Source organism: Lutra lutra, chromosome 5, assembly GCF_902655055.1.
Source record: "Lutra lutra chromosome 5, mLutLut1.2, whole genome shotgun sequence".
NCBI lineage: Eukaryota > Metazoa > Chordata > Mammalia > Carnivora > Mustelidae > Lutra > Lutra lutra.
In genome coordinates this window covers 77,292,171-77,317,367 of record NC_062282.1, presented here as the reverse complement: position 1 = coordinate 77,317,367, position 25,197 = coordinate 77,292,171, and the positions used below count along the sequence as shown (strand labels likewise).

The following is a 25,197-nucleotide window of genomic DNA, read 5'->3' as shown; positions in this document are numbered from 1 at the left end:
CTTGAGAAACTAGAACAGTTTCACAGAAGAGGTAGTAGTACCCAAGCTGGGTCTTAAAGGATAAACATTTTGGCAGAGAAAGGAGAGAAGACTTTCAGCAGGTACAAAGGAAAAGAAACAAAAGTAGATTGAGTGTTCTAGGCAGCAGCCATAGGATTAGTAAGTAAGCTGTAAGGACTCTCTGATTGGCATGTTAGTGCATGATGCATTGAAATCTGGTGGCAAAGGTGTCTTGTTTGGCCAGCAGAGTGGGATTTTTTTGTTGTTGTTGGTTTTTAATATGCACTGAACATCTTTAGGCAGTGTCTGCACTCCCCAGTTACCAATCTCCACTATACCCTCTGGTCTGTCACCTAGCTATTTTCATAAGCCTGCTACCCTGGACACATGTGGGTTTATGTTCCCAGAAATAGGCTTTGGGGGAGTCACTGATAGTTTTAAAGGGGCAGGGGGAAGACATCGTAAAATGCTTTATAAAGATAATGCCATTTGGGGGAAAAACTTCTCAATGCTCAGTTTAAAATAGAAGATCAAAATAAGAATTACAAAGTATTTTATTATTAGATGAATGACTAAACACACTTTACTCATACTATGAAACAGTACTGAGAAGTTTTTAAAAAATGAGATACATCTAAAACACTAACAAGGAAAGATCTCCAAGATGTATTATATGCAAAAAAGCTGTTTGCAGGGGCATCTGAGTGACTCAGTGGAGTATCTGACTTCAGCGTGGGTAGTGGTCTCAGGGTCCTAGGATCAAGCCCTGCATCAGGCTCCCAGCTCAGCAGGGAGTCTGCTTATCCCTCTGCCCCTTCCATTGTTCTCTGTCAAATAAATAAATATCTTAAAAAAAAAAAAAAAGCTGGTTGCAGATTTGGGGGGGTGGCAGTGAGAGAAGAGAAGAGAAGAGAAGGATTGGGACAAAAGGGATAATAGTATTTTAGCCTTAATCAGTAAAGGCTCCTTCTTCTTTAAAAAAAAAAAAAAGTATTCATGTAATGCTAAAATAATACTTCTTTTGTTGTTGTTGTTTCAGATTTTATTTATTTATTTGACAGAGAGAGACAGTGAGAGAGGAAACACAAGCAGGGGGAATGGGAGAGGGTGAAGCAGGCTTCCCGTGGAGCAGGGAGCCCGGACGTAGGGCTTGATCTCAGGACTCTGGGATCATGATCAGAGCTGTAAGGCAGATGCTTAATGACTGAGCCACCCAGGCAACTCACTACTTTTTAAAAGGGAAAGAATTAACGTTGGGAACAGGGTGGAAGATTAATTACAGAGAAAAGAAACTAAAGGCAGGGAGACCAATTACAAAGCCATGACAATGCAGGAAAGAGATGAAAAAGGCCTAACCCCATAAGGCTGTATGAAGGGAAAAGTTTATTTGAGAAGCCACAGAAATAAAAGTAACAGGATATGGTGATGACTGAGAGTAAGGGAATTGGAAGACTAACTCAATTCCCAAGGTCCCTAAATTTTCTTTTCCAATTTCCTACCTACATTTTGTTCAAAAAGGACAACAGGTCCAAAATGGGAGTCACCTGTGCTAAGCCCAGGTCATCAAACCACAACAAAACCTCTCTAGAGAATGGAATCTTAAACCAGTAAATCTAGAATTACCTGGTCAGTACTAGTGAGGTAATCAGCCTGATAGACCCCTACTGTCCCCCCTCAAGGAAAGTGGCCTTGTCTGAAACAATCAGCTCTTTGCTAGAATAACTTCTTTGTCCAACCTCCTTCTGCCTATAAGTCTTTCACTTTGCACACCTCTCTGGAGTTCCTTTCTATTAGCCACAAGGGTTGCTGCCTGATTCAGTTATTGTCGAATAAAGCCAGTAAGATCTATAAAATCTACCAGTTGAATTTTGTTTTCTTAACAATTCTAAACAAAATGTAAAGTCTGCTTCAAATGATTTTACAGGGGCGCCTGGGTGGCTCAGTAGGTTAAGCCTCTGCCTTCGGCTCGGGCCCTGATCTCAGAGGGTCCTCCCTGATCTCAGGGTCCTCAGATGGGAGTTCCACATCATGCTCTCTGCTCAGCAGGGGATCTGCCTGCCCACCCCCCGCCTCTCTATTTGTGATCTCTTTCACTCTCTGTCAAAATAAATAAATAAAATCTTTTAAAAAAATGACTTTACAAAACTGTGGGATATCTCGACAGCCAAGGTGGGGAATGATGCATGTCTAGAAGACAGCAGTTTTCAGGGGCGCCTGGGTGGCTCAGTGGGTTAAAGCCTCTGCCTTCGACTCAGGTCATGATCCCAGGGTCCTGGGATCAAGCCCCACATCGGGCTCTCTGCTCAGTGGGGAGCCTGCTTCCCCCTCTCTCTCTCTGCCTGCCTCTCTGCCTACTTGTGATGTCTATCAAATAAATAAATAAAATCTTAAAAAAAAAAAAAAAGAAGACAGCAGTTTTCAAACAAAAAGCAATTTTCTCTATATGGTTCCTGTGATCATGAGATAGCTTCCTAACAATTAACCCTATTCACCACCTCAAACCTCCCCCTACTTTCTAACATCCACAATAAATTAGATGTTAAGTACTTGAGTACTGTAGGGATAATGAGAATAAAAACTCAAGCATATATACATATATAGTGTTTTTAGGGCCTGTGGAATCACAAAGATCTGGGTTTGCATCCCAACTTCCTCATTTCTTAGCTGTGTAGCCCAGGGCAAGTCACTTTAGCCTCTTTGCGCCTCACTTCCTTTGCCTATAAATAGGGACAGTAAGTATCTCAAAGGATTGTTTGAGGATTAAATGAAATAAAAGCATAAAAGGCCTAGCAGACTTTGGGCTCCTGATAAACTTGCATTCCATAAGAAACTCACACTACTGGTCTGATTACAACTGATAAAAGAAAAAAACGTTATCTATCAAGAATCTTAAATATGTGCACACTCCGTGTCTCCATAATAATACCTTCAGCAATAATCCTAGGAAATAACCCTAAACACAGGATAGGCTTTAGTCACAAAAATGCTCAACACAGCATAATTGGTAAAGCCTAAAATCTGAAACAATTTCAATATTCAATGAAAGAGTAACAGTTAAATAAATTATCCAGCCAATAAAAATTATAAGAGTTTTCTTAGACAATTTTATTGTTTTCCTTTCAGTTATGAGAACAATACATGTTACCTTTGGAAAATAAATAAGGGCACAAAGAAAATTAAAATCATAATATACAAAAGTTTTCAGTAACAGGAAAATTACTACATTAAGTAAAAAAGCAAAACACAAAATTGAAAATACAGTATGAATTCGACTTTTAACAATTCTAAAAAAGAGGTTAGATGTCAAAACATAAACAGCAGTTTCTAATCAGTTGTGATGTACAGAGGCTACTTTTAAAATTACCCTCAAAATAATTTCTTCATTTTTGTATCATAGGCATGCATTACCTGAGAATCACAAAAATAAAACATCTAATGCTTCTAATCTAACAAGTCAGATGTAAGTCAGGAAAACCAGGGGACAATGGACCTGGGACTGGAGTCCCAAGTTAAGAGTCCAATAATCTCAAGACAAAAAAATTAGCACTGAGTCCCTATCAACAGAAATATGTAACACAAAAATTAAAGGTCAGTTATAAACACCTTATAACAGGAAGCCACAGAGTAGAAATTCCAAAATAAATCAGATGTGAAAGTTAATCTAATACCGGCTTCTAAATATTATTTTAAGATACGATAGAGAAGGCCTCTTAAAATAATAACAGAAAAATGCATGTTCTGTTCTTGATGGAACTTACAATTTAGTAGGGGAGATGAGCTATATATCTTGTTATCTATCTATAAGAAGAAAAACTGTGATTAATATTCCAAAGAGGCATATAACAAAGTACTAAAGGAGCAAAGAAAAAAAAAATAGCATGCTGGGGATTCAGACAGGCTTTACCCAACTGGTAGAACCTGGAACAGACAGGCTTTCTCTTCTCCTTATAGGATTTCAATGGTTAACATTAAAGCAAAGGGGAGGGGGCCCTGAGTGTCTCAGTGGGTTAAGGCCTCTGCCTTCCCCTCAGGTCATGATCCCAGGGTCCTGGGAACCCTGCATTGGGCTCTCTGCTCAGCAGCGAGCCTGTTTCCCCCACTCTCTCTGCCTGCCTCTCTGCCTACTTGTGATCTCTGTCAAATAAATAAATAAAATCTTAAAAAAAAAAGAAAGAAAGAAAGAAAGCAAGCAGTAGAAGGCAGAAAGTATTAAGTGCAAGATCACTGAATCAGGGATGCTTGCTATAAATATCCTTTTGGCAACACCCAATTTCCCCCATTCGATTCTTTGCACACCAAGGGTCCTTCTTATCTGTAATTTGGTCTCTTGAGTAGATCAGGAGGGGGCTCTGTGCAGATCTCTGGATAGATGTATCTCCCACTGTAATAACCTTATATGACAATTTACGAATCAGTCTCCAGAGAATTTGGTTAGTGAGAAGCAGTTCCCTAGAGCCTGATTATCCCTGAACACACATACAAAAATGGAGTTTTTGCCCTTGCAAAACTGAGAGAGGTCATATTATATGAGTCACTACTGAACAATCAGGCAGGTTTAATCCATCTACAGAACAAGGGTAAAAGACACTTTGGCAGTTGGGGAAGTGGGGTAGGGAGGGCTTAAAAACCACCAACATGTCAAAGGGAGTGGAAAACTGAGATGCAGCAACAGGTGTTGTATCCCCCAGGCCTCGTGGAAGCAAAGCCTACAGGAATCAACTCCGGCTGTTGAGAAAATCACTAACAACAGAAAAGGCCACGTTACTTACCCACCATTTAGGGGAAGGGAAGTGGGGAACTGAATCAGCCAGAACAAGTTGGAATTAAGAACTCAGCAAGTGAGTACTGAAGGAGGGAATGAGTCCTTGGCAGATGTGGAATTAGTGAAGGAACTCTTAGAAATAAGTGGGTAATTAAGAGGAAAGATCTAATTGTGTAGTAAAGGGAGAGGATGCTGGATGGACAAAATGACAAGTGTATGTGATCACTGATGAATATACTACACAGCTCTAAAATAAACAGAATGCAAACACAAAGTAAGAGACAACTGTTAACAATTAGACACACAAGACAAAGTTAAAAAGAAAAGAACAATATGAAGCACCTAAGTGCCTGAAAAACTCAAGGATGGCTCAATGTCTCAAAAATAGATCTCGTCCTCTAAGAGAATTAAGATGAAATGTGCGGTTAGAGGGGCTCACACTTAAACATTACATATTCATGTATACAATCTCACTTTTATTTAAAGTTCTCTAAACCTTACACTGATCCACAAAACCATATACTATTTACTTTAATAAACAGCGTTATCATGTATCATGCAGATTTTTATTGAATTTCTGAAATTATAAGAAAAGGACACTTAAGGATAATCATTAACATCCATAAACTCCCATTTCAATTAGGGTTGGAGTTCTAGGTTTGTGTGAACACAGGTTGAGACTGTGGACCGGAAATATGGTATTGTCCTGGACCTGATTATAATCATTACATTACCTACAAACAAAGTTGGGAGGTATTTTAAAGTGCACCTAACCTGAGACTAGGAGGAGGACATAAAACAATAAGGCAGATCCAGATAAGCTTTCATTCCTCTTGGAAGATTCCCAGATAGAAGAAACATGGTACTAGTCTGGACACTGCTACAATTACTACATTATCTGGAATCAAAGGAAAGTAGTACCTTAGAGTCCACCTTTCCTCCAGATAAAGATGAAAGATTGAAGGATAAAGAAATAAGGCAGATATGCTTTCACTCCTCTTCCAAGTTCTGGATAGCTGTGATAGCTACGATCGACACATTCAAAACAAATCAGTGCTAATAAAGGCATCAATTAATTCTAAGAAACAGCAAGCAAAGGGCAGTTTACTTAATAAAATTGGTGCTGCCACCATTGGTTACTCAGTAGGAAGCAGGTTAGATCCCCCACCTCACATGCCATTTGCAAAAATATTCCAGGTGGACCATAGATTTCAAGGTAAAAATAAAGATAAACTGAACAACATTTATATAGGCTCAAGATAGGGGAGCTATCCCCAAGTAAGTAGCCCAGAAGCCATTAAGAAAAGTCCAAGAGATCTGATAATATAAACATTTTGTTTTTCTATATGGCAAGACAACTCATCAGGTCAGAAGATGAAGAAGAGAAAATAACTGCAACACACTTGTGAAGTAAAGGGGTTCCTATCCTGAAAATGCACAGAACTTGTACAGAGTGGTAAGACACCTATTTTTTTTTCAAATGGGCGAAAAAGATAGCCATAGAACTCATTAAAAAAAAAAAAAAAAAACACAAACAGCCAATAAACATAGAAAAAGACCAGTAGTCATGAAATTGCTGTATTACTCTTCACCCATTGGAGTGCCAAAAATGACAAAGACTGATGATGGCAAAGGTAAAAGGGAAAGCAGCATTGCATGCACACAACGCTGGTGGGATTATGAAATGCTATCATCTTACTAGAAAATAACCTGGCATTACCTAATAAAATAAAAGATGCATATACGCCTATAGCTCCTAACCCACTCCTGAATCTCTAAACTACAGAAATAAAACCATAATTATACAAGATATACACCCAAGTTTATTAACCACAGCATTATTTGTAATACCAAATTTTTTTTCAATATCTTGAACAGCATAAGGAGGAATAACAGAACAAATGATGGTACATCTATTCTATGAAATACAATGTAGTTACCTAAAAGGATGAGTAAGATCTATAGGTATTGATGCCCACGGTATAATGCTGAATGGAAATGAAGACAGGGGCACCTGGCTGGCTCACGTGGTAGAGCCTGCAACTCTTGACCTCGGGGTTGTAAGTTCTGAGCACATGTTGGGTATAGAGATTATTTAAAAATAAAATTAAAAACAACAACAACAAAGCAAAAAACAAACAAAAAAAAAAACCAGAGTCCTTACTTTAAAAAGTAGGGGCGGAAGGAAGCAGATATCGTGCAGTGTGATACCCTCTGATTAAAAAAAAAAGCAACCTTTTGTATATAGATGAATGTTTCTATTTTTTTTGTACTACTGTTAAGTTGAGCAAAGCCTTCTTTTACACGTGGAAGCCTGTGAGAGCTAGATTGTTGGCTTTCCCTATGTATACTTTTCGTTGTTTGACATTCGACAAGCCAGAAGTCTTGATTTTTCACACACACTCACACACACACACACACACACACACACACGAAAAAAAAGGAAAAGGAAAAGGAAAACCCATGTTTTTTTGTGTTTTATCTACCGTCCCTACATATATGAAGGTCCCAAGGTCTCTGCAACTCATGTGAACCAATAATGATTTAAAACACAAAGAGGACAGACTTAAGAGTCAGAAAATAAATGCATAAAAATCCATTAAACTAATCTTGCAACAAGACTATGTTTTTTAGGGGCACCTGGGTGGCTCAGTGGGTTAAAGCCTCTGCTTTCGGCTCAGGTCGTGATCCCAGGGTTCTGGGATCGAGCCCCGCATCGGGCTCTCTGCTCAGCAGGGAGCCTGCTTCCTCCTCTCTCTCTCTGCCTGCTTCTCTGCCTACTTGTGATCTCTGTCTGTCAAATAAATAAATAAAATATTAAAAAAAAAAGACTATGTTTTTTAAACTAGCCTATTTAGAAACACAAATAAAGCTACTATTCCATGGAGGGCAGGGAGGCTTTTTCCCTATTACATTCTAAAAATCTCAGTAGTTACTTGTTAGCATAGCTTTGATGAAGATGGCCACTATAAAATCCTTATCAAGAAAACTCCCCATCAACAGGATCCTGACTTTTTGTTTTTCATATTTCATTTTAAGGTAGTACATGGCTTTGGTATTGTTTTCCAGAAAAGGGTTCACTAAATGGAGAAGGGCTACATTTTGAAACATTTCAGCATTAAAAAGTATTTAGAAAGAGGGTATTAATGGAGCCTAAAACTGAGAAGTGTTTTCAATCACTTCAAAAACTCATTCATCCAACCCTCAATTACTCATCCTTAACAGGGGGCGCCCTGCTATGCATTACTCAAAACCAAGCATGCCTGAAAACATCTTAAACTAACTGAATGAAAATCTGCCCAATCACAGACCAGCTGCTTGAAAACTCCACCCTTGAGTACAGGAAGAACACTTTTGATTGGAAGACGGTTGTGTTTACTACGGTGTGTGGTGCAAACTGGTAAGGCCCACATGCTTAGGGTACAAAGGAAATCTCTTAATGAAAAAGAAGAACAAACGTCCAGTTCTCATCCTAGACTAGTCATTGTCATTAATAGAACCTCAACATAGCACCTGCAATTCTTGAGCAATTTTGCAAACTGGTGAAAAATTCTAAAGGCTCTGAGTTTTGTTGTGGTTGTTTTCTCATCTATGTCCCTTGATAAATACACAGGACAAGCTTGTTTATCCTCAAAACCCTAATCTGCCTTTGCTTCTATATGTATACAGTTCCATGCAAGACCTCAACAGTTCTAACATAGGTTTGGCTTTAATTTCCAAGAATCACTGCAACTTTTTACTTGGTTTGAGAAACCTATTCAATGAGCCCAGTGGTAAAATTATTCAGTATTTAGCTTAGTAGGTGTCCAGCATTTCAGGGAGCTTCAAAAACCTCTGCCCTTAGGGAGCCCAGCAAAAAACAAAGTGAATGGGTAGCCATTTCAGGTGCAGAGCTCATTAGCAATTCATCTGATGGTGGAAACAACTAGAATATAAAATTCCAACTGAAAAGATAGGGCTTGCTAGGCCATAGGTCAAAGTATGCATATAATGGTGGATCTTCATTATGTTTTGCAATTATGGGGGTGAATTACTGGCTCTCAGAGAGACACCTCTCCCCCCACCTCAACCTAGAAAGCAGTCTTTTGAAGAAAGAATGGAGGAATTTAAATCCAAATCCCCTTCCTAATCATCATCCTCATTCCCTTATATTTCTGGTATCTTTTTACAAATTCGCCCCACTGAAGCCTCATAAATGTCCAAGCAGCCTTTTCTTATTTAGCATGGAAAAAGATCAAAGAATGTGAACTCAAGTAGCAGAAGCAAAGGCTAAGCCAGCCGCAAGCCAAACAACCCATAAAGCTTGATAAGGGGGAGAGGAAAAAGCCTAACACGACTAATCAATAAAAAGAAAAATGGGTATGAGAAACCTACAATATTAATATCAAATCCTCTAAATCATTCCAATTTATACCAAATACAGTATCTGCAGGAGCAAGTTCATCACGAAAATTTACCTTCTGCCTGCTGATGTATTACATTCCAAAAGAATCTCCCTATTTTAAGAGTATCTTAACAGAGAAGCTAGGGCCGCTACAAGAATGAGGAACTAAAGGGGCTTGCCAAAGCTCAAAGACAGTATTTTGCGGCCACATTAGCAAAAATAACACAACGCACCCAAATACTAGTTAAGTTCTATTTTACTGAACTTAATCACAAAATACACCAAGGCAAGTATTCAAAAGCGCCCAAGCTCCAACACAAAGTTTCAAAACAAAACCTCTCCCAGGGCCGAGCAGGGAGCAAAAAAGCACCACCTAGCAGCCCCATTCGGCTGCTAAGATACATCTCAAACTTATCAAAAACAGCCACAACTGCAGCTCCTGTCACCCAGAAGCTCAAAGAAAAAGGAGCCCGAAGAGAATCCCAAGAGCTGGCCTTTCTGGAGACCGCCAGGCCGAGCCCGGCTCAAACAAGGAGGAAGTAACTGCCAGATAAAAAAGCCCCGAGCAGCTCCGACTGCAGCCTCTGTGCCTCCCACAATTGCCCACATTCCCGCCCCACTCGGGGCTCCGGGAAGAAGGGAACAGGGCGCAGGTTTCCAGGGAGGCTGGGAACTACAGGTCCGCGTCTTTCAGGACGCAGCTACAGCACCAGTCGAACTCTGAGGGGCCCGGGCTCCCAGGGTTCGGGAGCCTGCTCCCAAGGCGTGTTTGGGGGGGGGGACGCTGAGAAAGGGGTCCCTCAGGAGGCGGGGCCTCCCGCGTGGAGGCGGCAGCTCCTGGCGCCCTGGCTGCCCCCCCGGGGGAAACCGGGGCGCACACCCCGACGCGGAAGCCATGCCGGCCAGAGCAAGGGGTGCTGAGGGGCCGGTGGGGGGCGCTAAGGAGATCTGGGGGCGCAGAACTGGGTCACCCCCACCCCACCGCCCCCTCACAAAGGCCCCCGGGGAGGCCGCCCGCAGGCCCAGCAGCCCCGGCCTCAAGTGCCCGCCTCGGCCGCCACTCACCGCTAGGTCCTGGGGCACCGCCCCGCTCATGGCCCGCACCGTGCCGGCCCGCCAGGCCCGAGTGCGCAGCGCAGGCCCCGGATCTCCGCCCGCCGCCGCCGCGGGGACCGAGGCCGAGGACGAGGCCGCGGTATCCGCGAACAGAAGCAGCAGCCGTTTGCCCACCGGGGAGGCCGCGGCGTCCGCCATCGCCAGGGCCGGCCAGACCCGCGCTCCCGCCGCCTCCCACCACCTCTGCCGCTGAGCGCCCGATCCGCCCGCAAGGCCTCCCTCCGCACCACCCGCGGCCGCGGCTCCCCCCCACCCCCCCCAACAGCCACCACCAACCACCGGCGCCGCGCAGCGCCCCCCGTGGCCGGGAGCGGAGCCGCAGCCCGGGCCCCGCACAGCGCCCCCCGCGCTCCGGAGCGGGGCGGCAGCTCCGGGCCCCTCGCAGCGCTCCGCCCCAACCTCCCCGGGGCCTGCAGTGCCCCCTGCGGCAGGGAGGGGAATTGCAGTTTCGGCCGGGGTGGGGAAGTGGGCGGGTTCTTCAGTCTTCCATGGCACCATCCTGGTCCCAACCTTCCTTCTGGGGGGTACCATATGTGAGTAGGCTTTAGCTTAGCCGCCTTGGACACCAAAGACTTTTACTGGGGGCAGGGGGGGTGGTTCAGGGGCAAGGCACCTAGGGTTGGTGTTTTGAGCCAAGCAGTTAGCGCCCCGATACCTACTGATTTCCTATCCTGAAAATAGGCCCTACCATTCCTGTCACTATCTCTTAGGAAACTTTCCCCATTGGTCCATGGGACACAATATCCTCCTTCTCACTGGCCCATAACATAGTACCATCCTATTCTATACTACCAGTACCTCATGGGTTCCTTTCCAACTGACGAATGACCTACATCCTGTGGAGGTTGTAATACCACTCTTCCCACTGGGTGAAGGCCCATGTGCTTCCAACATCCTGGTATTTTGACCTAAAGTAATGGAACTTCTTCCCTTTCTAAGTCTGCCAGTGTTATTAATTACAGGTATTTCTCAGTTAAACTTTGAGGGGAACTGCAATGAGACCAGCAATAAAGAGATTCTCTTCTCTGCTTCAGTAGCACCTCATCTTACCACGGAAGTAGTGGGAATGGGGGCAAAGAAAACCCCATCATTTCCATCTCAACTCATTTAATATAGGTATGGGAGATTGATAACTCCTGGCAGAAAAGGGACAGTAGAGAAAGGAAGATACTCAAATTTTGGCCCAGATGGTCTTGCATAACAGGCAATGAGAAACCTCAATCATTACCATTGGTAGTATGAGATTAGCACAGGTTGCATAGTTTTATGGATGCAGAATGAGTATATATGGAAACAGATACAAACCAGAAAGACAAAGGGTCTAGAAACAATCCTTGTTATCCTAAAAGTGACCATTTCTTTCAATGATCTGCCCTACAGACAGAGTAGTAGCTGGTTCTTTCTCTAAGACTTATGTGCCTACACAGTTAACTCCTGTCCATACCTTTTCTTTACCCTTGACATACTTTTCTTGCACCAAAGGTCCAGGGCTCCAAAAGGGAGCAGGCAGCAACTACCGACTTTAGAAAAAGTATGAAACATCTTGGGAAGTCATTCTAGAACTAACCCTGTGGAGCACTAAGGAAACATTTCCTTGAATTTTTTCTCTCCCTATTCCTTGGAACTTCCATCTCACCTGAGGCCTAAATCAGAATGCTTTCCTGGGCCAAGAGACATCTCTCAAAGCACATGGCCCACAAACTATAGTTGGTAGAGGAGAACAAGGGTGAATTCCTAAGACCTGGTGGCTGCCCTTCAGGTTTTCTACCAAAATTCACTGTTGGGATTTTCTCCTGTATGGAGCTCTAATTATTGCCCCAGTGTTCAAAACTGGTTTCTCAGCACCAGAGACAGTAATTCTAACTAATTCTAAGTTCAGGGATGGGAAGGCAAAGATGAGAAATTCATTCAACAAATATGGCAGGCCTTTTCATGTGCCAGTAACTTTTCAATGTGCTGGGGATACAACATTAAACAAAACCCTTGTCCTCATGGAATTTATATTCTTTCCTATACTAGCAGGACTTCAGGAATGAAAAATGAAACCTCACTTTGCCTTACAGAAAATAAACAGTATAAAAACCTAACAACAACAACAAAATGAACATAAAGGGAAAAAAAGCAAAGTCACTTTAGATGTTCAAACTTTACCCTTGCTCAAACAGTAGGTGAAATGAAACAGCAGCAGTTTTAAAGAAAGAGAAAAACTTCTAATACTGAGCCTCCTTTAAACACATGCCAAAGCCCCACGCTCCTCAAAACCCCTCCTTTGTTTGGGGGGCAGATGACAACTGCCCCTCTTTTTTGGAGTGTACTTTCAACCCCTCAAAAGTTTCTGCTCCAGGTTATCAAGCCAATCCTGTCCTCCTGCACACTTCATTGGTATTCAACAATGAGTGCCACAAATTTGAAGCAGGAAACTGGGACAGAGGCTAAGCAACTTGACTCTTCTTACGCCTGGCAAATCAGCACCACAACTGGTAGTAAAGAAAGGCTATGCCTCAGGGACAGAGGCTCCTGCCTGGATCTCTAAGCAACTACATCTCACCCACACAAATTGGAAGAATGCTAACACAGGGGAAAGGGTGGAATAGCAATGTCTAAAGAGAATGAACCACACAGCTTCCCTTAACACACGAACAACCCAAACTGAAGCATTATGGAAAATACCAACTTCTAGAATAAAAGAGAAGCTCTGCTGTTAGGATAATTTTTAGAATGGAGAAATTGCCTAGGTCTTTAGAATCTGAATTCTGATGATGAAATCTCCATCTCTCTGGGGTTTAAGATGTGAAAACTCCTAGAAAAAGATTCCCGGTCAAGTCTCTCAGTCTGCTTTCTCTCCCCACTTCCTAAAGCCTACAAATCAATCTAGACAAGTTCCTGACTGAACCATCAAACATTTCTCAGGGAACTAGAATGTATAAATACTTGACTTCAACTTGTTGGAAGAGTGACCGTAGGAAAGAGATAGGTACCAGGGAAACAAAGACCAAATCAGACTGCCAGAAATAACTAAGGCCTAACACAAGCCTGGGCCCCAGGATATTACTGCCATTCCTTGAAGGGCCTAAGGATCAGATACTGCTCTCCAAGGGTGAAGGCCCAGACATGCACTAGAGGAGGGGGCTATTAGAGTTAGGTAGCTTTCTCCCTGCTTCCTCCTTGCCTTTTTTTGTGGAGAAGGGAAGAAGACACTGCAGTACACAAGATTGCTTGGGAAAATGAATTATTCTAATAAAACTTTATTTTTTCAAACACAGCCACAGAGGCAGGACCTCATGTTTAACACACACAGACTTAATGGGTTTTTTTAATATAAAACAAAGTTTACGAAAAAATTTTTTCCACTTTTTGTATTTGTAATCCCATTAGCACAGGGACTTTGGCAGCAGGTGGGAGTGAAGGGCAGCTGGAGCTGCCACTGGGCAGTCACCGGGCACAGGAGGAGAGCACCAGCCTGGGAGTGGCTTCACTCACACACGCAGGAATACTCACCTACTGGTCAGCCACACCACACACACAACACAGATGTAGATGTCTACCCAGCGTCAACCACAGCCCTGTAAAGGTGTGCTCCACTCTGGGTAAGCCCAATATGTGAAAATCGAATAGTCAAAACAGCTAAAGTAGAGGGAGGTTGCTTGCTTTACAAAAGAAGCAATCACACAGGCTGCTTTTAAAATGGTCAGCAGTCCAAATGCATCACAAAATAGCATCTGGCTTACACAGAACTGTTGGAACAGATCTACTGTGTAAAGCAAAATGAACCATTTCTTGAAAAGGCTTGTACCAGGGTCATGGGTGCTTAGACTGGGAAGCAAGATGACAGTTTCAACTAGTTTAACTTTCCAGATCTTAAAGTAATAGAATTCAAATATGGTATCTGTAGACCCTCTCCTCTAAGGACTGCACCCCTAGGGCTTTGGGGAAGCCAGAGTAGAGGCAGAAACTGCCCTCATTTCTTCAGCTTAGGGCTTGCAGAGATCCCACTGGCCTTGCCAGTGGCCTACTGGAAGCTAGCACAGCCAATATGCAGCAGAGAGCCCAGGGATAAGGATGCCCCAGGAGAAAAAGAAGCTGGCACCAGGGAAATTATGGCCTAAAAAAGGAGAGGAGCCAAGGGAGGGATGAAACCAAGGATGGGCAACTCCTAGGTTCCCAGTTTCCCTGGATTCTCCAGAGAGCCTCTTTCAGGCCCCCCACAAACCTGGTAGCTCACTGGTAATACCTGGTAACTAGCAGGAGAAAGGGAAGAGCCCTGAAAGGGTAGAACCTCTAGAGCCAGAGGCTCAAGAAGAAATGGCCACCTCCTCAGGAGTGGAGGTGAGGAAACTGCAGCCTCAGTGACACTCCTATCCAATATGTGGGAAACCAAGAAAATGACAGGCTCAATTCCATGAGGAAGAAAACAAGGGCTTTGGTCTTCTTCCCTAACATGAGGAATTGGATCCTAAGACCCTGGAAATTGAAGAGAATCCCCTTCCTCCAATAAACTGGAAGGACAGGTCCAATTCAGTTGTGCAGGGTCAACCAGAGCTGGATAAAGCCTCTCAAGTTATTTGGCGGCAGTTTCAGTATATACCTCCACTGGTGCCAGGCCTACGAAGAGTCCGGCAGCCATTACACCCATTACCGCAACCACTGGGACCTGCTGCCCTGGCTCAAGTTATGGGTGAGAAACAAAAAAAAAGAAAAGGGGGGAAATTCAATCCAACAACAACAAACTCCCAGCTGCTTCTCATAGCTTTTGCTTTACACATCCTCAGCCAACCCCTCAGTGAGCCCCAACCTCCCTGAGGTCTCTCAGGTCCAATTAGAGGCAAATAAACATTTCCTGGCAGGAATGGAAGACAAGCAAACTGGTAAATGCTGACATCCCCTTCCACTTTCTCAAGCAGGTCAGAAAAGAGGTTAGGCCTGGATCTTCTAACAAATTTCTCTACAGTCTGCTTCCAAAGGGCAGTACTGGGATGGGCTTACCCATGGTTAGTGGGCACTGAATGCCACCTCTGCTGCAGATGGGCCCTTGGGCCTCAGATGATGGGGACCAATAGAGAGCCTTCCCTCCATGTTCTCAACCCTCAAAGCTCAGAGAGTGAGGGGGGAAAAAGTCCCATCAGTAGACAGGGAAAGAAGAAGATGGACCCCCCCCCCCAACTCTGCCTCAGTTGCCCACATGCACTTACATCTTAGACACAAAGGCAAGTTGTATACAGCCTAGGCAATCTGATGAGAAAAAAAGGCCAGCTCAGAATCAATGTAAAGAGCCCTCTCCAGTCCTAATATTAGATCTACCTAGGGGAGGGAATGGGCCTAAGAAAAAGACCATTAGCTGGGGTCACAGCACTTAAAAGACCCTGCCATACCCCAAAAAGAATCCTCTGCAGAGCCAGTGGTGCTTATGGATTATAAGCCTGGTTCCAGAGCTGCTCAGAAAAAAGAAAAACTTGGTGCCCTCCTTTTGACTTCTTGAATAAGCCTGCTATCCTGTGAAAATTCAAGATCCTGGGGGTATCATGACGCTCTGCCGTTAAGGAGCAACTGTCTTCCTTCCCTAAGGCTACACAAACACACCTTTCTCCAAGTACACTCCCACGCACACACACACTCTCACACATTTTCTCCAAGGAGGCTGAATGAACCCCCCACCCTGGCCAAATTCTAAGACACAAGTGCCCTTTGAAGCAAAGGGGCTAGTGAAATTCCCCGAGCTGGGGTCAGCAGACCCCTTCCTTCCCTGCCCATTGCTTTCTCAGTGGCAGGGATACTCACACTCAGGGCCGCCATGGGAAGGGTCTGCTCTGGGGCTGTCCCTCCCGCCACCAGCTCCGTTTATCTTGTCCCGGCCAGTCTCTTGGCATGGTCGAGCTTCCTGGAGCGAGAAGATTTCCGGCTGCCCTGAGTCGGAGCCCTCCACTCACCCCCATTCCCAGGCTGGGCCCCTGGCCTTGGGGCCTCGACACTTGTTAGTAGCCATAGAGAGTCAGTCTGTGTGGCCCCAGGAAGTAGCCTCTCAGTTTTAGTTCTCCTCAATTAGATTCAAGTCCAGGTCCCCAAAGTCCTGCTGGCACAGTGTCCGCTTGCTTAGTGCCTGCCGCCCCCATCGCACGGCCCCCTCCTCCTCCTCCTCTTCGCTTTCACTCAGCACCTGGGAGGAACCCCCAATGGGGCTGCAGGAAGCAGAGAGGGGTGGGGGGCTACAGGCCATGAACCACGGTGGAGAGATGCTGCTGCCTTCCCGGGCTGCTTCTTGGAGACAGAGACCTCCTGAGTATGGTTTCTGTCAAGCAAACAACAAAGTTAAGATTGCAAAAAAAGATACCAACTTCCACAAAACCCTGGGTCCAAGCTATTTCCAAGTGTCCCTCTTGGTTCTCTTGCAGGCAGTAGTCCTAGGCTTGGGGCACCTGGGTGGCTCAGTTGGTTAAATGTCTGCCTCCGGCTCAGGTCATGATCCCAGATTCCTGGAATCAAGCCCCACACTGGGCTCCTTGCTCTGCTTCTTCCTCTCCCTCTGCCTGCTTCTCCCCGTCCCTGTCTACCGCTCTCCTGTTTGTGCTCTGTCAAATAAATAAGATCTTTAAGAGAAAAAAAAAAAAAAAAAAAAAAAAGGAGTTTTTGGCCTAAGGGTGAAATATGTGAACTACATATTATAATTTATAAATTTATTATTTATAATTTTATAAAATTATATAAATTATAATTTATATATAAATTATATAATACATATTTTATATATATAAATATATGAATAAATTTTATGAATTTATTATTTATAATTTCTCCAAATTCTTTGAGAAATGAGCCCATAGTTTCTATCAGATTCAAGATTAAGAGCTCATTTATAAGCTTCCTGTGGGCAGGAATAGTATCTGTATGTTTCATAATATTGCAAGTGCCTAGTCACAGCCTGGTACATAGCAGGTATTCAGTGAAATGTGCTGACTCGCTGGAGGAATGACTCTATGAATAAGCATGTAGATTCTCAAAGAGGTTTGTGACCTGGTGGACTAAAAGGAAGGGTATGAAGGGTATGAAAAAAGCTGTGGTACAACAGCTGTACCACACCAGTAAGTCAAAATACATCTGCTGAATGTGAATAATGGCAGCAACCCATTTTGCTTAGGCCATCACAGACCCAAGGGAAGCAATGAAGGACAAGTGGCAAAATGAGCCCTGAGATCAAGAAGGGGCAGGGCACTGCTGATGGGACTTTTATGGCTTCTGCATCCACAGAATGGAGGGGAAAATGCCTTTAATAGAACAACTGGGAATTCCTGTTAGAAGATTTAACATGGGTCTCACCTCAGTTTTTCTTGACATGGAGTGGCACAGGACATGAACTTTGAGTGCTAAAATGGGTACAGTCCTGGGCAACCAGGATGGTAAATCACCCTAACAAAAGCTCAAACAGAAAAGAACCTGCCAGGGGTGCCTGGGTGGCTTAGTCGGTTAAGTGTCCGACTCTCGATCTCACCTCAGGTCTTGATCTCAGGTTCAAGCCCCATGTTGGGCTCTATGCTGAGTGTGGAGCCTACTTAAAAACTAAAGAAAAAATTTTTTAAAATAAAAAAGGAGGGACGCCTGGGTGGCTCAGTTGGTTGGACGACTGCCTTCGGCTCAGGTCATGATCCCGGAGTCCCGGGATCGAGTCCCACATCGGGCTCCCAGCTCCATGGGGAGTCTGCTTCTCCCTCTGACCTTCTCCTCGCTCATGCTCTCTCTCACTGTCTCTCTCTCAAATAAATAAATAAAATCTTTAAAAAAAAAAAAAAAAAAAAAAAAAGGAACCTTCCAGGAGTGCATGGAACTAGAGGACAGCTCTTAGGGAAAATGGAATAGTCTCCCTCCTTCCAACCAAGCTTCCCTAGTCCTACTGGTCCCACCTGATTCATCTTGTCAAAGTCCAAAGAAGGCCGCAGCCGCCGGGGGTCTTCCTCGTGGCGCCGCTTGACTCCAGCTTTGCGGGCATCCAGATCACAGGGTTGTGAGCGGCTTCGGGGAAGGTTGCGGAGGCCTCGAGGTCGCCAGGGCAGCTCTGGGGAGGATGCAGGGGAGCTCCGGGCAGAGGGCAAGAAGCGGCTTGCCTGCGGGCCCAGGCTGGGTGACAAAGAGAAGCGGCGCTGGGGTGGGCAAGGTGACAGGGACTCAGCATCACTCTCCCAGGAGCCACTTTGTGGGGAGGTGGCACAGGGTCGAGAGGAATCTTGGGCCAGGGCCAGGCTGAAGAAAGGGGGACTGTAGGGTCTGTGGGCCGGGGCACATTGAGAAGAGGCACTGGGAGCTTGGAGGAACCTGAGGCTGGAGACCCGCTTTGGGGGGCTCTGGTGAGGCACCTGCGGCCCACCCCCTCCACCGCTGCCCCGGTGCTTGATGGGAGTCCACAGCTTGGAGGGGGCGGGCCGCCACACCGGCTGCCAGCGAGACAGGTCCACGGGCACTGAGAGTGAGCGGCAGTGCCTCTTGGATGGAGGGGCAGGGGGCACAGGAAGCTTCTCTGGGTCTGGGGGCTCAGGGCTTAGGACTTGGGAGAGGGGCTGCTCCTGTGGGGAACTTCCCGGGCTGGGTGGTCTGAGGTGCAGGCTCAAGCCTGAGGGGTGGTAGCTGAGGTTGAGGCTGTCCTGGAACTCGGCACAGGAACAGTGGGGCAGGCCCCTCCAGGAAGCACCTTCTGTAAAGCATTCACAATAAAAATAGTATTAAAGAGAGCTAACATTTTTTTAAATTTTTTTTTAAAGATTTTTGTTTATTTATTTGACAGAGATCACAAGTAGACAGAGAGGCAGGCAGAGAGAGAGAGAGGAGGAAGCAGGCTCCCCACTGAGCAGAGAGCCCGATGTGGGGCTCGATCCCAGGACTCTGGGATCATGACCCGAGCCAAAGGCAGAGGCTTTAGCCCACTGAGCCACCCAGGCGCCCCGAGAGCTAACATATTTTTAAGGGCTACTTGCCACACCATGTAATGAGCACTTTATGGGAGGTTTCTCCAAAACCTCATGAGATAGGTATTATTATCCCTATTTGATGATAGAAGTCCAATAACTTGTCCAAAGTCATGTAGGAATGAAATGACCAAAGGAGGATTCAAACCCAGGTCTGTCTGATGCTAAGGCTAGGTCTCTTAATCACTATACGATACTGCCTCCATTATGAGGAACTACCTGAAATTGACAACAGCCTCATATACTGCCTGCCACTCCCTCTCAAAGGTAGACCAATTAAAGAGAAGCAAATGCATGTCTGCCCTGCTCATCCCTCACTCCACCTAACTCTACTCTGCTCCCCTACCCACCAGCCCCAAGTTGTAAAAAGCAGGCCCATGGTCCTCTTCCTTAGTTTTTCCCTTTCCCATGTGTCACCAGCACCAAGACAGGAGTTAGGGCTGCCAAGGTGTAAGAGGTAATCCAGCAGGTAAAAAATCATTTTAATTTCCAGAGAGTGCAAACAGTGTAGGAAAGGTCTTTGACGTGGAACCTGTGCTTGGGAAACCCTAAGACTATTCATGTTCCTTTGTTTCTGGCCACCCACAAAGAAACACTCAAATTAACACACTGATATGGAAAGATCTTCTGGCTATATTATAGTTAAGTGTACAAAAAAGAGCAAATAATAAATATAATATGCAACCCTTTGCAGGAATAAAAAAATACATTTATATTTGCTTCTATTTCTATAAACAAACTCTAGATAGATAGACAGTAATAATAAGAGCTGCTTTTAGGGAGATGGTGGGAGATGGATGGAGAAAGCAGACTTTTTCTCACTATAACTTAATAAAGTTTTATTATTTAAAAATTTTTGAAGTAAATGAACATACTACCTATTAAAAAAAAACAGACTGGGGGGGCAAAAAAATAAAATAAATGAACAACCAAATAAATAAAACCAGATTATAAAAGTCCCATCAAGGCTTGATTAAGAGCCAACTAAACAAATAACTTCCATGCTGGCGCAGTAAAATGGAAATGAGCATCAATCTCAGCAGGCAACCCTGGCCAGAAAGTTGTGGAGGTAGGCTAGCTAGCTGGGGTCACTGGAAACCAGTGCAAGAAAGGTGTGAATGGAAGCACAGGCATACACACAGACACACACACAATGCCTTACCAGACACAAGCTGGAAAGGGTTCCCACAGTTGGAGATGTCTGCATGATCAGGCAGAGGCTAAGAGAGAGAGAATATCCATTGTGATTCAGGTTTAGGACACAGATTTCCAGGAAGGCCTCTTGAGCTCACCCCTGGAATTCATGGGCTATAGGGATGTGAGGGACTCCTAAATGTCCTCTTCTTCTTGTTTTCCCAAAGTTAGTAAGTAAAATAATCTGTATCTTCCAATATCTCAAACCCTTCTCCACCCAAGTTTTGGTGTCCCTTCTCTATCAATGGAAGAATACCTGCCCCCTTCCTTTTGGGCTGGGTTTTGAGTCTTTAGTAGGCTCTTCCAGTATAAGTACCATGACTCATCCGGCACAGGACATGGGTAAAGTAGTAGCAACAAACAGCCTCAGAAAAAAGGGGGAGGGGGTTGTAGAGAAGCAGGAAGACTGGTGTTTTACCAGACTGATGCTGAAGCGTGTGCATTTCAGCTCATCCAGAGTCTGCTTCTGTAGCTGCTCAGTGATCAGGGTTATCATGATTCTCCCCAGGATTTGACTTGCACACTTTGGAGCAAATGATGGATGTCTTCCCTGTCGTTCTTCCAGACCTCACTCGTGAGCCGTCTTCTGCCACTGCAGCACCATTCTAGCACCATTGGGACTTCCCTCTCCAGTCATGCCTGCTGAGTCTGCCAATTACAGAGGGACCAGCCCCAAGTGATATTAGAGATGTACCTGGCCCAAAGGTGGAAAATGCATGGCACACATACCACAGCATCCCTATGCCAGGCCTCTCGCAGACATCATTAATTTGATCATAGCTCTTTCCTGCTAAGCCTCAATACAGCCTCAGAAACACCCTGAACCTGGCACTCCAGTTAACCAGTAAAATGAACTGCAGTTAGCAAGCAAGTTGAAACCTATTTGCCAATCTTAACCTGGCTCATGCTATGCTTTGTCTACCTAGTGTACCAACACCACTTAAAAACAGCTCACGTGAAAAAGGGAAGCCCAAATGGTTACTTCCATCCTCACTACCCCAATATTTTATCTTCTAATCAGAAACAGAGAAGTACCCTTTTCCTAAACTACAGAAATAGTAACAGGGAACAGGGAGGGGCACTGGTTGTAGGAATGACTTTTTGATTCAGACCAAAGTGAAAAAGGTTTTATGTTCTCCCCTAGCTTGAATGTTTGATTTATTGTTGTTTTCCAACACATACTGTATGTATTCTCTTACAAAATGGTAAGAAGATAGAAATGGTACCAGGATTCTTCCAATTACATTACTCTATACATGTTAAAAATAACAACTGTATGACTTCATTCAACTAAGTTTTTAGCTTGATCTTACTCAAAGACCATGCATTCAATTAATCAAGACTCCTTCTCATGGTCAATTTCAGTATAAGCAAACTAATTCCATCAGAAAACAGGCTTCAAGCCCACACAATCGCCTGAGGGACCTTGCTCAATGGAGGAGGGGAGGATAACCTAGTGTTTCCATATGGTTCTGCCTATTCCCAGAAATGACCAGCAGGCAGACAGCTCATCAGAGAGTATATGCAGCATTTTCTAGGAGAAACAACAAACATTCAAGAAATCTAAGTCTTGCTCCAATTTGTTATGACAGTTCTGGGAGATAATTTTACTTTTCTTGGCCTTAGTTAACCTATGTGTAAAATGGGCAGAAAAAAAAAATCTGTCTTTAAAAAAAAATCTGTCTTATTAATCTGTCACAGGTACAGTATAACACAAAATATCAAAATGCAAAAAGCATACCATCCAGCCTATACAAATCAGGAGTCCACATAGACTGCTGTTTCTCAAACCCTCCTGTTTGTTGCTCTACACAGCCTAAGAATGCCACAAGTGATAGTATCATTAAGATGAAGAAGGCAATTGGGTTTATCTATTTGGCTGGATGCCAACCTCCCTTACCTGAACACCTAGGGAAGCCCAAAACGGCTCTCCTATGACCTTGGAGGCAGATCACTTTCTACTTTGCAAAAAGAGGGAATCATCTCTACCACATTCCCACCTCAGAGAAAGGTAGGTAAGGAAGAGCAAAGAACTACATGTAGATGTATCTGTAGTTTTTTGGAAGCTGTGGGAGAAGTCAATCATCATTACAGTTAACTATCATTTTCATGCATAATTATTATTACCACCCTGAACAAAGTTCCAGCTTCCTGGGAGCTCCCTTCAGTGGCTTCCCCTATGTTCTTGTAGGAAAAGCTAAAGCTTATATCACTTCCCTCTTCGTTTCTTAACTCTGCCCCCAAAAGATCAACTAGACAGGGAGCCTAATTGCAAGCTTTTACCCCAGAGATCCCAGGCCTCAGGCTGACCAGCCATGAAGAGCAGGGAGTGAAGCAAACTCTTTCAAGCTTTTCATGAGGCATTTGGCCAAACAGCGAACTCCCAGCCCTCTCTGGGATCAAGTGAAGAGAGTGATTTTGTGTTTTTCTGCATTTTAATTGTTGGGATGTGGCCACACACGGCGGTAATTGGAACAATGCAACTACCACCACGCAACTGATACTCTCAGCCTGAGTTTCCTAAAACAGGCCAGGCTGAGAGGGGGAACAGAACGGAAGCCATAAGGAATCAAACCAGGACACAAAAGAAGGCAAACCAGCTCCGCGAGGGGCCTCCTCTTTCTCAGGCAGGCATAGAAAAAAGTGCAAGAAACCCTCTCTTGCCGCCTTCCTTCCCTTCCATTTTGTATATCTGAGGGGCAGAGGCAGCCCTGAACGTTCACTAAACAAGTTAAAACTTCTCAGCTTAACAACTGGCACAGGGCTCAGCCCTTCAAAGAGTAGCAGGCCGCTAGGCCCTCCCCACCACCCCACCAGGCCCAACTCTCAATCCAGGCTTTCCCTCCACCATCAGCCCCCTAAAATAAAGACTGGACCCCCACCCCATCTCCTATTGGATGGTAGGAGCCCCTGACATTCGGGTTTTAGGGATGCTGAGGCTGTGCTGAAACCTGGAGAACCTAGGATCAAGTCAGACCAAGGGGGAAGAGAGTCACAAATCCCCTGGAGACCTTCCCCCCAGGTCCCAGACCCACACCTCTGGGGGACACTAAAGGAAAACATGAGGGAGGCAGGGAGGTACATGAACAGGTAAGTGGGGACCTGACTGCTCTTCCTCCATATGGCTCTGGCGGGGATAGGGGTGACAAGTGGGGAGCACCCCTCCCCCCACCCGGATGAAGAAGCAAAAGGGGTAGGGCCCCCCCTCCAGTCTTCAACCTCTCCCTCGGTTGCCCTGCCTGTCCCTGCGGGGTGGGGCATGGGGCGTCCGCTAGCCCCTAGGGGGGGCACCAGGGCTCGCTCAGGGGGGCTGTCTTTCGCCTCTTCCCAATCAGCTTCCATCATCTGGCCGCGGGAAGCGAACTCAGGACGCAGGGGCTGTAGAGGGTCTGGGACTTAGCACTCCGCCAACCCCTCCCCCACCAGGTCCCGTGCTCTCCCCGCGGAGGCGTCCAGAGAGGCCATGCAGTGCGCGCGACCGGGCTGGGGGAAGGGAAGGAGGGAAGGAGGGAGGGACGGTCGAGGTGCCCGCCCCGAGGCCCCAGCGCCACCTGCCCTCGCCACCTACCACTGCTCCTCCACCTCCCAGGGCCGCGGCCAGAGCAGCTCTGAGCGCTCCGTTCGCCCCACGGTGCCCTTAAAAGGCGCCGGCACGAACCAACGGGCCCCTAAGGAGAGTGGGGGATCGCTCTGGATCGCAGAATCGCCCTGAACCGTCCGCGGAGGCTCGAACCCGCGTCATTTCTCTCTCAAAGTCTTTTTTAGAAAGTGCTGCCGGGAATGAGCCAAGATCTTTGATTTAGGGATAAACGTGGTTTCCTCACTATCGAGTCACCCCCTCCAAAATATTGCAGAAGGTGGACGGGCCCAGTTGGCGGCACATCTCCAAACCCGCGGGGGAGACCGTGTTGGTAGAAGGTAAACAAAGCCATTCCCCTTGCCCTCGGTTCCGACATTGGCCCAAGTACGGCTCCCTACTCGATTCGGGCCGCGTAACAGAAATAGCCAAAGTTCCTCTTACCTGCTCTCCTGTCCCGCCCTCTACGGCAGCCTCTCGGAAGGAATCCCCCTTCCGCCAACAGAGGACCCGTCCGCGGCGTGAAGGCTTTTGGGAAATGTAGTCCAAGAGCCGATTAGGGCCTGCTCTGAGTCCCAGGAGCCCCTCTTCCAGCTGCCCGATCGCCTCGAGCCTTATAAACCTCAGACTTGCAACGGTTGCGGGCCCGTTCCCAACTGGTTCAGTAATTAACCCTCACCCAAAATACTTTGTAAAGCCGAGGTGGGCCCAGGGCTGTTCACTCCTCCTCCTTCCTCTACGCACCCCCACCCCCCAGCAGGATGAGGTAATGGGGTTGTGATTATGACATCATAGGCGGTTCAGTTGCTTGCGGGGGTGGGGGGGGTGGGGGGGTGGGGGGAGTATGGTGGTTACAGCTGGACCACTTTCCTTAAGACAGAACGGGAGGGAGGAAAGAAAGAGGCAGCTTGTGTAAAAGATGTTGATAGCTTTGTATTTCCTCTTCAGGAGGAGGATGCCACCCTTTATTAAATTTCCACCACTACCACCACCTCCCACCTCAACCAAAGTTTAAGTCTTTTTTGAAAAGACTGAACGTAGACGTTAGTAGGGAATAGGTTGGGGAACAGCTAAATGGTTACTGGCTCTTATGTAAATTTGAGTCTCAGCTATCAAAGAAGGTTTAGAAAAGCAGGCAAAAATGGGAAAATAAGTGTTTTTTTTTTTAAGATTTTATTTATTTATTTGACAGACAGAGATCACAAGTAGGCAGAGAGGC

At 45.5% G+C, this 25,197-nt stretch overlaps 3 protein-coding genes across 6 annotated transcripts in view; 1 reads left to right on the top strand and 2 right to left on the bottom strand.

Moving 5' to 3' along the window:
• The window catches only part of KDM3B (lysine demethylase 3B), a 71,117-nt gene extending 60,606 nt beyond the window's left edge, over nt 1-10,511 (bottom strand). For both annotated transcript variants that reach the window (XM_047731205.1, XM_047731206.1), the window contains exon 1: nt 10,212-10,511. In XM_047731205.1, the coding sequence (XP_047587161.1) occupies nt 10,212-10,400 (189 nt within the window). In that variant the 5' untranslated portion in view covers nt 10,401-10,511. The remainder of the gene's footprint in view (nt 1-10,211) is intronic.
• Nucleotides 10,512-13,474: 2,963 nt separating this feature from the next.
• On the bottom strand, nt 13,475-24,711 carry FAM53C (family with sequence similarity 53 member C). Of its 2 annotated transcripts, none has more exons than XM_047731213.1 (5): nt 24,423-24,711; nt 20,820-21,049; nt 20,370-20,427; nt 18,152-18,936; nt 13,475-16,545 (listed from the first exon to the last, which is right to left on the bottom strand). In XM_047731213.1, the coding sequence occupies exons 2-5, from the start codon at nt 20,895-20,897 to the stop codon at nt 16,285-16,287; spliced, it is 1,182 nt and encodes a 393-aa protein (XP_047587169.1). In that variant the 5' UTR covers nt 20,898-21,049; nt 24,423-24,711; the 3' UTR covers nt 13,475-16,284. The 2 variants fall into 2 exon arrangements, with proteins under 2 accessions (XP_047587169.1, XP_047587170.1); XM_047731214.1 differs by lacking the exon at nt 24,423-24,711 and adding an exon at nt 23,970-24,102.
• Nucleotides 24,186-25,197, top strand: part of CDC25C (cell division cycle 25C) — a 38,599-nt gene continuing 37,587 nt past the window's right edge. For both annotated transcript variants that reach the window (XM_047731208.1, XM_047731207.1), the window contains exon 1: nt 24,186-24,319. The gene's annotated coding sequence lies outside the window, so the exon portion shown is untranslated. The remainder of the gene's footprint in view (nt 24,320-25,197) is intronic.

Coding starts and splice junctions, on each gene's coding strand:
- FAM53C (XM_047731213.1), bottom strand. CDS start 20,897: ATGATAACCCTGATCACTGAGCAGCTACAGAAGCAGACTCTGGATGAG. Junction 20,428..20,819: donor CACGCTTCAGCATCAGTCTG/GTAAAACACCAG, acceptor TCTCTCTCTTAG/CCTCTGCCTGATCATGCAGA. Junction 18,937..20,369: donor CCCTTTCCAGCTTGTGTCTG/GTAAGGCATTGT, acceptor AATGCTTTACAG/AAGGTGCTTCCTGGAGGGGC.